The following is a 16,812-nucleotide window of genomic DNA, read 5'->3' as shown; positions in this document are numbered from 1 at the left end:
CTCTCAAACTCTGTCTGACTCAAAATATAACCGCTTTATTTCTATAATACTTAATCCCTCTACAAAGTTCAACATAAACATAGGAAAGTACAGTGATGTGCTCCTTTTAGCATTTTTCTTACATGTATATGTTTGTGTGCAATAAATGTATAAAACTTGAACTTTATGAGCAAGGTCAATGGTGTGACAATAGCTATGGTTACAGACAAGATTCGTTCTAGAGCAGCGGTTCTCAAACTGTGGGTCCTGACCCCAAAGTGGGTCCCGACCGCCTCACCATGGGGTCACGACTCCATGTTGGTGACCATCAGATTAATGTGTCTGTGGAGGGGGGTCAGGGGATAACTAATTAAGTAAACACCCTGTGCTTCCCTCTTCCATCCCCCTTTCCCCCTTTTACACACCCTCATTACCCACTGCCTCCCTATTACAATAGCGGCCACTTCACTTCACTGACCACACATGTGGCGGCCATTTTGTGGTAACTTGCTGGGGTCCTGTAATAATTTTTATTGTCTGACGGGGTCCTCGAGCAAAATAGTTTGAGAACCCCTGTTCTAGAGTATAACATTGGGGGCAGATGCTTAGATAAGGGTATTTTCCTATACCCAAAGTGGTGGCCTGAGCTGGACCACAGTAAATTGCATTTAGGGTCAATCTGCCATCTAGAATAAATACTGTTAGATTGAAACATGTTCATAATCCATGAATCATAGCTTCGCCATTGCCGGAATGCTGTGATGGGCAAATGCCCCATGGGTAGTTATAGCAGTGACTACAAACCTTTATGATCATATGCACTTATATTCTGGCATGTGCCGTGCAGCTAGTCACTGGTAGTGAACCCAGAATGAAATACAATATAATGAGTGATCATAGATCTCTACTGAGAAACCCATCAACAGCATTTTTTACTTACTTTGTCCCACTCCTGAGGGACATTGAAATGTACTTGTTCTGTCTTTGTACTTCTGGCATTAGATATAAGTAGTATGAGTATTATTAGTGTATTCATCCATAGGGAGCACTGAGCACTATTTTTAGCTCAATTTAATCTGATATATGCTGCACTGAGCTGTGCTTTGAAGTGGCCATGTCCAGGCACCTACTGTCAGAACTATCTGGGGAGGGCTGGTACAATGTATGGAATCGTTATATTCTACTACCATAGTCTATTCTAATATCGTTATATATAAAATAATATGATAGATTTGATGCTACTTATAGATATTATATTTATATCTCACACGTAGAGATATTATGCTTGTAGACCGAAGAAATAATCCACTTTGTGGATGGAATATAATATTATAGACGGTGTGGTTTATTCTAAGATAATATTGGATAAATGTCTTGTTTGTTTCAGTGTGTATGGGCAATGCACTGGTGATGAGCTACTGATTTACCTTGCAGATTTAGCAGTGGATTTTCCATGCTCCGGGTCTGGGGCTGTGTATCCCAGGGGAGACCAATTACAAGCACTAATTGGACAGCGATACATCAAAGTCACTCGTGAGATTGGCTCCTTTGAGATTCAGAAATCTTTTACTCACCTTTCGCTCTCAGCACGAAAACATTTTGATAGGTAGATAGTGCCAAATAACAGTCATTAAGCATAGGATTTGCTTGATGAGAAAATGTGTTAATTTGTGACACAGTGTACAGTGATCATTCTAAATGATTATCCGGACAGGTGAATTAGCAAATCTTAAATCCCTCTGATTGCTCTTTCGATTTTCCTTTATGAAAGGAAAATGTATCTGGAAAATGTAAAAAACGCATCAAAACATATTCAATGGAAAAGAAATATATATATACACCAGTAAATATGTTATGGATTATGTACAAATACATCCGTTGGGGGAAACTATATAACTTTTCTGAATCTTTGGGTTTTAAAGCCATTGATTACTAATAGTTTTATATATCGAAACATTTATCAGCCCACGATGTATATATATGTATGTATGTATGTATGTATGTATGTATGTATGTATGTAGGGTATGTATGTATGTATGTATGTGCATACACACACACACACACACATATATATATATATATATATATAGAAACACACACACAATTGATAGGACGAACAAGGTGATAATATGCGGTGATAATATAATTGATACATACATATGATGGGTTCCGTTCCCAATATACCGTGTGCCTATCGTTACTGTATAGTGAGTGGGTTTGTATTTGCTGGTTAGAACATACGACAAACCGTGAGATATTGCAGCCCACACAGAATATTTGCATTTTTTGCAGCAGAAACTTATGTTCCTTTAGTGCCCTAGGAAGGGTGTTTAGCAAATTTTTAAGTACAATTCCTTAGCAAATAAAATATGTAATCCTGCTCTCGCCTTTTACATGACTACGGTGAACCCAGAGGATTATTTTACACGGTTGGTGCAAGAAGAACATTGACTGTTATCATCATACACTGCAGAACAAGACATTTGTTTTCCATTTGAAGCTCGGTCTCCTGTAAGTAATTGTCCCTGTTAACACAATACCTTTCACTGCTCTCTGCTGCTCTATAAATAATCCAGATTGAGATGTAAGGATATGACTTTCACAAGATTGGACAATTGATTAAATCTGTGACCTGCAATTGCGAATAATTTGGGGAGGCTATTTAAACAGATGAAGGCCTAAATTGCCTTGCTTGTATGTGAATTAATTCCTCATTCATCATCATTACGTGGGGATTGGTCCATTCACACTCCTTATTCTGCTGAAATAGAACAGGATTAAAATGTGTTTTAGAAGACGTTAATACAGCATATAGACTGGCCAGCAAATACGATTAATAATAGAAGCATTTATCCCCCCTAAAAGCTGTGGTTCAGAACGTTGACTTAAATATTTATGCAATGTTCTTATTTCACATTGATTTAAAACCACTTAACAAATATCCCACTGGAAAGCGTCATTTACACCTATCCGCCGCGGTTTGTGTGTAACTGTTTAGACAACATATTACAGCCCATCTGACATCGTCGCACGAAATAGGCAATTTTGTCATAACATTAACCAACAATAATAAAGAAACATACTGCAGAGTAACAAAAATAAATGGCGATTCAATCGCGAATCAGTGATTCAATAGAGATAGGTCATTGAAATATTAGTAAATATCAATTTTCAATTCACTGTCTTGTGTTTTTCCCTTTTTTTTGTCCATCTTGTAACTCATTTTAATAAAAAAAAAACACACATTTTGTCTCTGTTTATTTACTTATAAAGCGTTTGTTACAGGTATTTCTTTTTTTTTATGTTTTTGGTTTTTTTACCCAATAGTTTTCTTAGTGGCTGCTAGGTATAGAGTGGCAAATGCATTATGATATAAAATAATATTGTGTTAGTGCCCAAGCTAAAAAGTGGGGAAGTCTTGGTGAAAGTGCCACCGTTTATTCTCCATTGTAGTCATGAGAGGCACCGCTATCACAGTATATGATATCCCCACCTTCCTGACCTCTAAGCAGGGGTCGCATTATGAAACGATTAACACGTTCAGTTTGAGATTGAATAGACTAGAACATGTGTTTTTTTTTAAACAAAGGTCCAGGGTTTGTTCATTAAACCATTGTAACTGGCAAGCTGGTGAGCAGCCTGACATATGGTAGCGGGTATTTAGAGTGACTGCTCATCTTGAGTAAAATAATGTAACAAATCGAGCACGAGAATAATTGAAAACAAAGGGACTGTCAGGTATGGGAAGAGACAGAGATGAGACGCTGAGTGGTGGAGGGACCATACTGATGGGTAGGGGTGCTCACTGCTATACTGCTGTTTGAATAACACGTTAGTAGCAACACTTGCCACGAATCCATTGATTGCACACCGAGCTGCAGTAACTAGTGGTTTTATCCTGTAATGTGACATGAAGTCGAAGAGCAGATAAAGGCTTGACTGATTGGACCAAGAAATGTTCCTGTACACCGTGTAAATTTAGTTAACCAGAACTCCATTGGGATGATAAATTATTAACCAGCTCTTCGTAGCCTTCCTGCCTTTTCCCCGGCTGTTAGTATGCAGCTTTATTCTAAACATGTAGTTTGCAATTGGTTTGGTCACACTTACAAGAACACGATTTAATAAGGTAATCAATCACATGCTAACAACCAAGGGGCTGGCTGTGACTGGGCCTCTCACTTGGCTTGTATGAATCCAGGATCCTTGGGGAACTACAAGGATTTAGCAAGATTCTACCCAACCTTGCAGAAACAAAAACTACTCATTTATGATTATTTATCATTATTGCTACGTGTAGTAGCAACTTATCCACCAATCAGATGCAGTTTTTTATATTTATTTTTGGGAATGTTAAACCTTATATAATTATGGGAATAATCCTCATTTTGGTCTAACACACACACACACACACACACACACACACACACACACACACACACACACACACAGACACACACACACACACCCGAACCACCACCCACCACCACCACCACCTCCACCACCACCACCACCACCACCACCACCACCACACCACACATACTATAAATTTTCTTATGTTCATTTTATAACAGTGAGCAAATATCATGTATTGCTGTAATCTTACATGCTGGATATTACTATGTCATTTAAAAATGCTATTATGTTCTATTGCCTTGTTTAATATTCAACGTTTAATCAAATGTTTTGGAAAATAAGAAGGGAGGTAAGTATTCAGTGGTTGCACTGGTTCTCTTGGCTGGAAATGTTCTATCATGCTCAGTTTCTGTTTGATGTCTCTGGAACTATTACCCAGGAAGTAGAGTCAATTAAAGACTGCTGATTGGACACTGGGTTTATCATTGATCTTATATCTTGTAATATTACTTCAGACATCTCATTTACCTCCTTGTTAAATTGAATTGCTGAAGACATTTCAGCCGCCTGCCACAAACCCATTTACCTGCCATGAGCTATTTAGCTATAATAAAACAAATATCGTTTAAGGTCACAGGAATAGCATTGCTGTTATGCAGCTATATCTTCTGAAATGATCTTTGATGTTTGCAGAATATAAAACTACCCAACGACAGATGCCCAGTGATGCCCATTTAAACAGAGAACATGCCCATGTATTATAAACAATATCCTATTTGTCCCTGGCGTGGCCACTGGAGATCTGGAAAGATAATAATGTATATTTCTCTTTTTGATACTTATGTATAAATGGACTAAGCATCGTATCCGTCAATGTTAAAATAAACACTAAACAATTGCACGAGGGTTCTCTGAAGTATGACAAGTGGTATGTACAGCTCCTAAAAAGTCGTGTATGTGTTTTTATATCAGGTGCACCAAATACTATGAAATAGATGCCAAAGAAACCAGTATACTTGAATTCAATTGTTGTATGTCCTTGCGATCATTTTATTGCGATTTTTAACAAAGTATTGTAACAGTGTTGTATTATGTTATCATCATTATTATTTTGGACGGTGTTAAATCATCATCACAAAAGACATTATTTGCAAAGAAATATCAAACCCAGTTCTGACCATATTTAAAATAAAGGCTAGCATTAGACAGAACTCCTGGTAGATATGTTCTTTGCAGCCCTACATGTGCAACAAAAGCAAATATAAATAACGTAAAAACAATTCAAATGTAAACTAAAAATCCCTGAAAATCAAGTATGAACAAGAAATATATGGTGGGGGGGGGGGGGGGGGGGGATAAGGAAATAGCCCACGAGCCATGAAAGTGATTGCAAAAAAAAATAACAAAACATTTGTACACAGGCATAATAGATTGGGAATTCTAGCAATCTCCTGCATGTGCACCAATTTGCAGGAAGAGTTGGCTGGTCTGTGAAAATCGGGCTACTTAATCCTTTCCCTGTGCGGCTTGTTAAGATCTGGCAGAAGGTTTGCACGTTGAGAAAATTATTATACATTCAAAAAATCCTCCTTACATATACATCACTTGATAATTTAATCAGTGTGCCTACTTTGCAGCAGCTGTGGATAAACCATTGGCATTTCACGTAGAAATATTCTAATTCACCACACAGCTCATATTTATCCCACAGCTCAGTGTTTGATCCTACCCAGAAAAAAATAAAAATAAAAAAATAAAATAAAATATAATATATATATAAAAAAAGTGAACAGGAAATATATATTATGACATTTTGATACAAACATACCCATCCACAGAACGTGGCAGAAAGTGTGGTTTTGTAAAAAGTTACACTGTAGAATGTCATTGTAATATTATAATACTGTGATCTTTTGTGGCTTAGAAAAAAAAGCATTTCATATACATTTGGAATAAAAATCATTTCTAAATGACCTTTGTTTTTGTTTTGTTTTTGTTCTGTGTTAACATAACATTCAAGTATTCCAGACTGATCATCCTACATCTACAATTGTCCTCCATTTTATCAGGAACCTTTCAGAAATCAAAGAAAACAGTGGTAATGCCTATAAAATGATCATTATTTAAAAGTAGTCCTTGTTGTCTTCTGAGAGATAATGATTTACTTTCAGAGTTAATTCATTTATCTGGAGAAGAAAGCTTGTGATGACCTGATACATTATGTTATGCCACCTCCTGGGTAGGGGCATATTAAGACATAGACATGGCAGATAGAGGATAGGTGCATGGAAAGGCCTTTATCTGGTCAGTGGAACCTCTTCTCTCTGGTCTAGAGAGACAGAGCTTTTGCTCAGGACTGAAGGGGTGAAAGTCAGGAAGGAGTCTGATCTTGAAGATGGTGAACAGCTAAAGTCAGATCCTGCGGGCCTTTGTGCCAGTCCATTAGGAGAGCTGGAGTGACATGCCAAACAGGAGCAAGGGTTGCCACCAGCACCAAGTCCATGAGCTGGGGTGGCGTAAATTGAGGGATGTCGAAATGCACATAAGAGTTCTGGCCTGGGGTAAGGATGAGAGAGTACTCTGAAGGTGTCCAGTGGTCTCAGTGGGGAGCTGAAGGGATTACCAGCTGAGGCAGAAGTAGAACCAAGACCCATGTGAGAATAGTAAGGAAGAGGTAGGTGAGATGGGAAAGGATAAGGTAGGTTGCCAGTGGCTGCTGCGTGGCTCATCATATAGGTGTAAAATGCTGGGTCTGCAGGGTGAGGCCAGGTCATTGCCAAACGCTGCCGCTTGTCCTTCATCCTCCTGTTCTGGAACCACACCTGGAAGCAGAGAGAGGACCAGTTTAGTGAAAAGAAAACATATAGCTGGGCAACTATAGGGGTAAATGTACTAAAATGGAAGTGCTATTGAAAATGTGAAGTTGCCCATAGTAACCAATCAGGTTCTACTTGTTTATTTAGCGCCTTCTAGAAGATAATAGAATCTGATTGGTTGCTATGGGAAACATCCCATCTTAGTAAAGTTACCCCATGGACTCTTGGTACTGTGTGTGCATCACTCTGAAGCTCCACATCCTAAATGCAAGAAAGGCCTCTACTATAGGTAGGATCCATGTATCTAGTCAGACAAGTCTGGTGGCTGGTTGGAGGAACCCAGAAGTTACTAGCTACTTTAATTAGTATTAGAGAGTAACCACAAAATGTATTAGTTTCCCACCATATGCCATGTATGCTGTCTGAGCACTAAGGGGGGAATTTACTAAGATGTGAGGTCTATTTCAAATGGGATGTTGCTATGGGCAACCAATCATAATCTACTTATTAATTTGGTACATTCTAGAAGATAATAGATAGAAGCTGATTGGTTGCCTATAGCAACATCCCATCTGCAATAGAACTCCCATCTTAGTAAATGTACCCCTAAGGGGTGGGGTCCTGGGGTGTACCCCTAAGTAAGAAGTGATGTGTGCAATACCTTAATGGTGGTTTCTGGGAGGTTTAGGGATGCAGCCAGTTCACATCTCCTAGGCCTCGATACGTAGTTCTCCCGGTAGAATTCTTTCTCCAGACGTGCTATCTGTTCCCGGGTGAAGGCTGTCCTGTATCTGCGCATCTGGTCCCCAGAACAGGACAGAGAGCTCTGAGATCCAGCACTCCCCTTTGATGAATCGCTCCCATTCACAGGGCTGCCACCCATGGCCTCAGAGCAGTGACCTGCACACAGGAGTCAAACACAGGACATTAAGCTACAGTCATGATCCTGGCAAAGGCACATTTCCCAACGATGCCTGTTTATCTAGCACCTTAATGGGACCAAAACACGCAGAGACAAACCATGCAACCAGGGGTCATAAAGGAGAGATTAGCACAGGGCATTAGGAAAGGCACAGAGACTAATCAGATCACGTTGTTTGGCCTTATTTGTTTGGATGTGGGATCTGTTAGCTTCATTAGATGGATTTGTTGCTATTAGTTACCCACATAAAACCCTAAATCGGTCCCTGGATTTCCACTGCCAAACACACGCATTTGCTGATACTGACAATGCCATAGTACATGAAGAGAGTTACCGGCGCTGTATTATTATACAATAAATACATAAATCGAATTGCTTAATATAAATCCGCAGAACATCCCATCTGGAGGATGCACCGATCTGGTGATGCAGTGGCCCTTGGAAAAGGGACCCTGTGTGATCATCGTCATGCATGCATTGGGCCAGTGGTGACAGCTCTATTCTTCAGCATTATTCACACCGACAAGCGACTTTACTGCGACTACAACTGCCCATTAAATTAGCGTGCATGTTCCAATTTCACAGTCAGGGCCATCGGTTCGTTCTGCAATCTCTGTGCTAGTCGATAAATTAAAGATAATGGAAAACAGAAGGGATGACTTGTAATGAAAATAGATATTCATTATATTGGAATATATTAGAAACAAATGCTGCACAGCAATCTGCCCAATGACACTAGTATGCCAAGACCATTTATGTAAATGATATCTATCTATCTATCTATCTATCTATCTATCTATCTATCTATCTATCCTCTATCACTGGGTAGTTATATTATTGGTCTCCAATGCAGTGAGCAGAGGACATGGGCTATGGGAGGGTCTCTATGACTAGCGTCTTTTCAAATGCAACCTGGGCTTTGTGCTGGTCCCCTAAAGGTATTTCCTTTAATTCTTTTAACATTTCAGAGCCAATTTCCGAGCTGGCGCCACAGCCCAGAAAGTGAGAAGATCAGTGGGGTCTGTAAGGCAGCATCCCCGCCGCAGCATGGCAGGCAGGAGTCTCCAGTCCCATCTCATTGTCTTTATGGTCACCTATACACAATGTCCCAGACAGGCTTCCTCTACTCAATCTTTGATCTTGGACTCAGGGAAAGGTGTTAAGCACCCTACAGTGACTAGCCTGGGCTCAGTCCCCAGCACAAGGCTGAGAGGTGCCTTCAATGTAACCATAGCATACTAACATACTCCCCTATATGTTACTGTTACAACCCCTGCAAATATGGTACAGCATGCAATCATGTTCAACATCAACCATATCCCAAATATTCCACTGCAGTGTGCAGTACATAGCAATAAGGAGTATTAATATGTGCTTCAAATGCTATATCTATCTATCTATCTATCTATCTATCTATCTATCTATCTATCTATCTATATGTACAGTATGTATGTGTGTATGTATGTATGTATGTATGTATGTATGTATGTGTGTGTGTGTGTGTGTGTGTATGTGTGTGTGTGTGTATATGTGTGTGTGTACACAAAAACACTTTCTCTAGAAATGGATAACTATAGCTAGAAGAGTGGATTAGTATATATGACTGTGTGTCTATATATATTTACACATACACACACATACATACATACATACATACATACATACATACATACATACATAAATACATACATACACATATATATATATATATATATATATATATATATATATGCAGCACCCATGGCAGCACAGGCTAGGCTCTCACCCCCTCCTCCCCCCATGCCCCAGCACTGCAGCCCTGGCATTGGGGTGATGCAGTGGGTAGAGGGTACCTACCTTTGCTGTGCGGATAGTCGCTGCCGGCCGCCGTGCAGTCCGGTGTGCAGCTCACTTCTATCTCCTCGTAGAAATCGGACTCCGTGTCCGAGCTGCTGTGATGCCCTTTGACGGTCCTGGAGTCGGGCCGGGGGGAGGAGAGCAGCAGCGCTGCCGACCCAGTACTGTCCTGGCCGGTCCCTGACACCACTTCCACCTCCTCCTCCTCCTCCTCTGCTCTCGCCCTGGCTGCCAGCGGCACAGACCTGGGGCTCAGGCAGCCTCTAGGCAGCATCTTCTCCTGCGGCTCCTGAATGGGGCTTCCCACTGCGTCCGACAAATTAGACATTCTCTTGCCAACTAGAGTGCCAAGCTGCCCTCCCTCCAGGAACATGAGCATCTCCTTCCTGGCTTCCATTGTGTGAGTGTGAGTGAGCCAGGGATGAGCAGTGTGCAGAGATAGAGATGACCCTGTGCTGCCTGCACCCTTCTCTGTGCTGTACTAGCTCTGGGAGGGATCACCATTGCCCTCTTCTTTCTAAGCTGTCATCCTTAATGGTGCAATCGTCATTACTGTACCACTGCTGACGCCACTCATTGATTGCTGCTGGATAAATAGCCACGGCCGCCACCTCCAAGATGAAAGGGAAGCCGGAGCTAATGGTTTATGGTGCTGATGACCCAGATGAACACGGATGATGCAGAAAGTGTGAACACAGATACACATCAGGGGCCAGCATAGACTGCACTTTGCTTACTGTTCCAGGGGGAACCATGTTTGAACATTTAATAGCTCCCACCATTTCATTTACTTGTTAATTAAGCTTTTAGTTTACCCTTTGTTGCATAATTGAACAGAGGATTCATAGCTTCCACTTTGCTGGGGAATTTTACTATCATTATTCCTTTTTTTTTAATTTTTAATTTTTTTTATTCACACCAGGCTGGAGAATTGTTGGTCAGTATACCCACTTCTAATGTGTACTGTAATGTAGGCAGGATTCTAACATTCTGATCAGGAGATTCTCCAGATCTGTTTCCTAAACTTCAGCGATCCAAGATAACGTGCACTCAAGTTTTATTTTATTCATTGTTATTTTTTAATCTCCAGGTACCAGCAATACTGGATCTACACCGAGCTGTCATCTCCACATGGCCATCTCCTGTCACTGATTCTGCAGCATGCAGGTAATAAGCAGCTATTGTGATATCGAGGAGCTTATCGCTGCGATTTATGTACAGTAGATGCTCCCTTCGTGTTCGCAGATAAGGTGTCGCAGTATAGCATTGCAAAGTGTTAATGCAATATTATTATTATTGTTGTTATTATTATTATTATTATTATTATCATTGTCAGACTATTTTTTAGTAATGTTTGCATACATACACACACACACACACACACACACACACACACACACACACTATACTATACAAATATACATTCTGATATGCACCGGTGTCCTTTTGTATTGGCGTCACTTTTGTCATTGTTACTATTAGATTCAGATCCACAATAACATGATTTATAACACAGATTTTATATTGCATATACGATTTTTAGACTGAATCTACGATTTAACATCAGCTTTTTTTTTTCTAGCCTCCTCTACTGTATTTAGATTTCCATCATAAAGCGGAGCCCAGGCTCTCACAGCCCTCTGAGAATATGGAAAGTAGAGGTATGAATGCTGTTCTCCCAGGGGATGAAGCTATGGGAACAGTTATGTATTTTAGAACAATCTCCAGCACGCTGCCATCTGGATGATGGGGAAGCGTTTCTCTCCTGGAGATCTGGCTGGGGGCAGCGATCATATCATGCTGGAAGATGAGGGCATGATAAATAGCAGCAGCAGCAAGTACATAGCACACTCCCGGATAACGAATACATGGGGATGGAAAACACCTTCCAATAAAGCCACCAGTTTGCACTTGGGCCAGTGGCACCCCTGTTACCCTCTGCATGTAGATGAGTCAATAAACTGGTAATCCAGCCAAAACAGTTTCACTTTACTAGCAGCAGATTTTAGGAACACGGATGCTTTTAGTTCTAACACGGTCTATGTTCCCAGTAACAGGCATTTCTAGCACCTTATTGGAAGAGGACGGGGTGTCTGGTCTTTCTCAGCAGACTTTTGGCTCCTTCCTCCCCTGCAATTGAAGTGTAGTGAACAATGAGCAGGTAAATGCCTTTTATTCCTTGCATCCATTGTGTATCCTTCCAGCGATATTCATTGTATCACATGCTAAGTGCTCTGTGGATGGGCATATGCTAGGCAGAGATATGGTAAATGGGGTTCTGGGAGACTGTCTGACACCCAGCAGCTGGAGGCTCTGAGAGTGCAATGCATGGCTGCCTTTAACCTATTGGGTGCTGGATCGATATGCTAAGTAATCAGCTGGCACTCACTGGGTTAAGCACAATACTACTATTTGCAACATACTCGTTATACATGTCCGGGCAGCACACGGATTTACATTATTATTTTTACTACTATTATTATTATTATTATTATTATTATTATTATTATTATTAATAATAAGTATATATATATATTTTTATATATATATATATATATATATATATATATATATATATATATATTACTGGATTATGTTAAGTGTATTTGTTGCTCCCTCTTTTTTAGTTATTCTTTAGTTGCTCCCATGGCAGTAATTAAGTAGTTTAATTAGTATTACACAGCACTGTACCTTTGATTTCCGTGCCTTAGAACATGTAAGATCACCTGGTTAGCCTGTATTATGCTAGAAATGACCGATTTCCCCCTTATACTCCATCAGTTTTTTAGAGTGTAATGTGGAGGGGTCATGACCAAAGGAAACATTGACACTGTTGTAATGAAGGCGATCGTAACTAATGACCTCCTGACTACTGGACTATAGTTTGTATATTTGTACTAGCTATAGTATGATCCAGAAAGTGTTGTCACCGAGTATACAGTGAATCGTGTACACCGTCAGGCTACTTTGCATAGCTGATGTAATTGCAAGACAAAATATTATAGACCAGAAAAAGCCCAAACTTCAGTTTAGGAGCAAAAGCCTGTAAATCCTTGAAATAAACTCTCTGTATTACAGAATTCTATATCATTTCTCGACGATAACTGTCTTTAGAATTGTATTTAATCATAACGTGCTAGGTACCGGGTATGTGTAGGGTTGTCTAAGATAATAAATACAATTGATTTTACTCCATACATGGTCCATATTTTATATATATATATATATATATATATATATATATATATATATATATATATATATATATATATATATATATATACTAATTCTGGGTTGAACTATTAGCCGGCTGTGTGAGTTAATTTTGTTTGTTTTTTAGGCTATCACTGTGTACTAGTGGAATTAACTGCCAATATCTGCCCAAAGAAGTAATACTTATTTTAGATTTTATTCCCCTTGTGGGTGTTTGTGTGTTTGTGTGTGTGTTTATGGGGGATTACAGTAATATCTCATTGAATTAAAAGCCACGATTTATTATGTTAAAACAAGAATTTAAAAGGAAGTTATATGCTTATTTTGTATGTTTTAAAAAGTGCCCACACACGGTACGATTATTGTATACAATTTGGACTAGATTGCATCGCATCGCGAAACGTATGCAATGCGATCTAGTCCAAATTGCATGCATTAATTGTAGTGTATTAGCACCTTTAGGTTAATGGGCCTATTAAGTATCGGGATTTAGATAATAAATAATTATAACTTCAAATATTGATTGATAAATACGTTGAAATATGCTTCTGCAGGTCTTTAAATACACAATACCTTAAATAATGTATGTGTAGTGCCAAGCTTTCTCTCTCTCTCTCTCTCTCTCTCTCTCTCTCGCTCTCTCTCTCTCTAATCTATCTCTCTCTATCTATCTATCGATCAATCTATCTTCATTCATTGCTGAACTAAGAAGAATAGTGACATGCAGGTGGAGTAGGGTTCGGTGCACGGACAGATATCTAGGATCCTGCTAAATTGACCACGATTACTGATATTCTAGAACAGAATGATTAGCAGCAAAACAAACAGACAAATATAGACCATGAAATAGGAAACACGTAATTAAACTGCGGGTAATTAAAACCAGCCACAACTACCAGAATGCAAAGTATTCCCAATTAAGTAATCAAATTGTAAAACAATTACTCGATTGTTGTACACAAACTCAGTCAAGGAAACAAGGACATTCAGGCATAATTGCAATGTATTTACCTATTTGATGCATATTGACCTGCAGATCTCACATACGATTTCTTTGTAATCTTCCACCTTTTAAAATAGACTGTCGATGTATCTTGCACAAGATGAGAATTGGACTACAAAATATCGGTGTGCAGCTGTATTATTTTTATTATCTACATTAACCAAAGCTAGTTACTGTTAAACAAATTCTTTTGAAAATATTTTATAATTGAGAAAAGACAATAAAACAATCTAATCAGAGGGAGCATCTTATCCATATATTTTCAGTCCTTTGAAATTTCCCATGGATTTATAAATGCACCTTTAAGTAATTAAGAGTACAGGAAATACCCTGCATTCACTGAATATGTAAGTACCTGTCAGCAGTAGCCCCGCCCCTATACTGGCCACTACTTGTCACATTGATTTTCTTGTGTCTGCCTCCATTGATAAATACTACATTGCTCAAAATTTCATAAGAATGATTGACACTACACAGATTTTAAATGTAAATATTTATAGTTAGTTGCCTGTATATACAATTTGCTTGTGATTTGGTCCAGTTGGGCGTTTATTTCACTCAAATGATAATAAATAGTGTACAAGTACAAATCAAACTGCGTATAAACAGACATTACACATGTATCTTAAATTGATCAATTGCTGCTGCAGGTGTGGGCATTGCACCAATGTTAGTACATGATTCTGGCTTTTTACACTGTCTCTTTTGTGATTGTTTTTTAATTTCAAATTAAAAACATATATAACATATAAAAAAAAATGGGCATTTTTTTTAAAATAAAATAAATATTTTGAAACTCTCCCTAATATTATTTTTAGAATTATAGTTTTAAAGAAATCATAGTCATACTAAGGATAGACATGCAGTATAATTTCACATAGTCAGTGTGTGTGTGTGTGTGTGTGTGTGTGTGTGTGTGTGTGTTAATATGTATATACATTTATTGAAAGAATAATGGTTTTATTTATTGAAAGAATAATGTTTATTAAATGTCATTTTCTGTAAGCAATATTTGTGAGTAAGGTGGTAAATATAACAGGGTAAGAAATGAGATTGTATTATTTATAGTTATGTGGCATCTAACCCTTTGCACCTATATTGGAACTCACAAAACCCATTTATTTACATTGTATAGGATGTAAGAGGGTATGTAAGAGGATACTTTTGATCTGATTCAGAGTTGATAGCCGACTGACGCAGTTGTAGTCATATTGCCTGCTCGGAATTAATGGTGGATCTCTGGCTGGTATTGAGAGTTGGTGGTATCTGCAGCACCCTCTGTATCCATCTGCTTGGGACAGTGGTCATTATCATTATCTTCACACATTTGCACCAGCTTTATACCTGGTACAAGAGACCTATCAGAAATTAGACAATGCTTAAGCTCAAATATGAGCCTCTTAGCGCATAGCGCTAAGGATTTAAACAATTTTGTGAGATTTTCCTCAATAACACCCATTATTGGGATATAGAAGTTTATATTTAGTATCCCTCAAATGTACCATGGAGGGACTGCAGAAGATACAATGTATTTCCATATATGCCATGGGCCCTTTATTAGGTTTCTATGGGAGCTTTAAATCTGCCAGATTTATACAGATTTCACATGGGAAATGTTGGGTCGCATTTGGGATTTGGACACAGGTCTGTCCCGGGAACGACCCTTCATTTGCAAGGTGAAGCTCCCCACAGTGACCCGCAATAAGCCTGCTTGCTGACATCATCGGGTGGTGCATCATCAGGGGGCGGGGAAGGAGGCAGCGCTTGGAGCTGATACTGCCTCCTCCCTATAATATGAACGGGACTGGGGTGCTCGACCTGGGTTGCCCGTTCACACTGCCCTGCAACCTGAGTCTGACCAGTGTAAAACACTTTTTTTTTAACCTGGGTCAGATTGCCAAATTACTGCACCTGGGATGTTTGAAAAAGCTCTTTTAAAACGCACAATGACCCGGGTCGACCCAACAACAACCCAGGTTGGACCCCGGTTATTTGTGCAGTGTGAAAGGGGTATTACTAATGTTTGGAATGTAAAGCATTGTGGAGTTTGGCCCAGCAACTCATTTCATTTGAAGATGGCATTAACCTTTGGTAGCCTATGAGCTACATTTCACATTTCCTCCAGAACCCTCCACGGCAATGGTGGATGCAAATTTGTGGTCAGTAGACACAGTGCATGTTCCGGTATCCTGTTGGAGGAGAGAAGAGACTCCTGATGGGGAACACATTACAGCTGAAATGTGCAGTGAGGTGAGGCAGGTCAGGCAGAGATTTTCCTGTCATACTCCAGCGTATCACTGAGTTTTGACTATATAAATTATTTGAAAAATGGAAAGATTATTATAAACATCTCCGTTGTATTGTTCTAATCATTTATCTGGTCAGATCTCTAGAGCAAAAAGTATATGACATGTATATGACATGTGCGTCAGTGCCTGCCCTGCCTGCCTTTCCCACACATCTGAAACACTCTCCAAATATCCAGCAGCAAATGCTGAGGCACCTGTGTATAATGGGCCCTATTCAGACCTTAAATTAGCACAGCGGCTGACTATGGATATGCTGTGCATGCATCTGGGCCTCAATGAACATGCATGTTGCCTGCTAGCAAAGGGATTCTGCTACTTTTACTTTTGGCGTCTGGGAATGGTAGCCATCCGTTTAATGGGAGCACCAATAAAAACCC

At 39.4% G+C, this 16,812-nt stretch overlaps 1 protein-coding gene and 1 long non-coding RNA gene across 2 annotated transcripts; one reads left to right on the top strand and one right to left on the bottom strand.

The window, feature by feature from the left end:
* Nucleotides 1-5,380: 5,380 nt before the first annotated feature.
* On the bottom strand, nucleotides 5,381-10,553 carry EVX1 (even-skipped homeobox 1). The gene is made up of 3 exons (XM_083186363.1): nucleotides 9,911-10,553; nucleotides 7,814-8,052; nucleotides 5,381-7,158 (listed from the first exon to the last, which is right to left on the bottom strand). Exons 1-3 carry the CDS (start codon nucleotides 10,305-10,307, stop codon nucleotides 6,634-6,636), a joined length of 1,161 nt encoding a protein of 386 aa, XP_083042489.1. The 5' UTR covers nucleotides 10,308-10,553; the 3' UTR covers nucleotides 5,381-6,633.
* Nucleotides 10,476-11,957, top strand: LOC146079699 (uncharacterized). Its single transcript, XR_014474703.1, has 3 exons — nucleotides 10,476-10,847; nucleotides 11,001-11,077; nucleotides 11,493-11,957. It is a non-coding gene; the product is annotated as an uncharacterized LOC146079699 (long non-coding RNA).
* The last annotated feature ends 4,855 nt before the right edge of the window (nucleotides 11,958-16,812 follow it).

The sequence above is a fragment of the Crinia signifera genome, chromosome 5 (genome assembly GCF_055691185.1).
Source record: "Crinia signifera chromosome 5, ASM5569118v1, whole genome shotgun sequence".
Taxonomy (NCBI): domain Eukaryota; kingdom Metazoa; phylum Chordata; class Amphibia; order Anura; family Myobatrachidae; genus Crinia; species Crinia signifera.
Note: the sequence above shows the minus strand (reverse complement) of the source record. Positions and strands in the feature narration are given on the sequence as shown.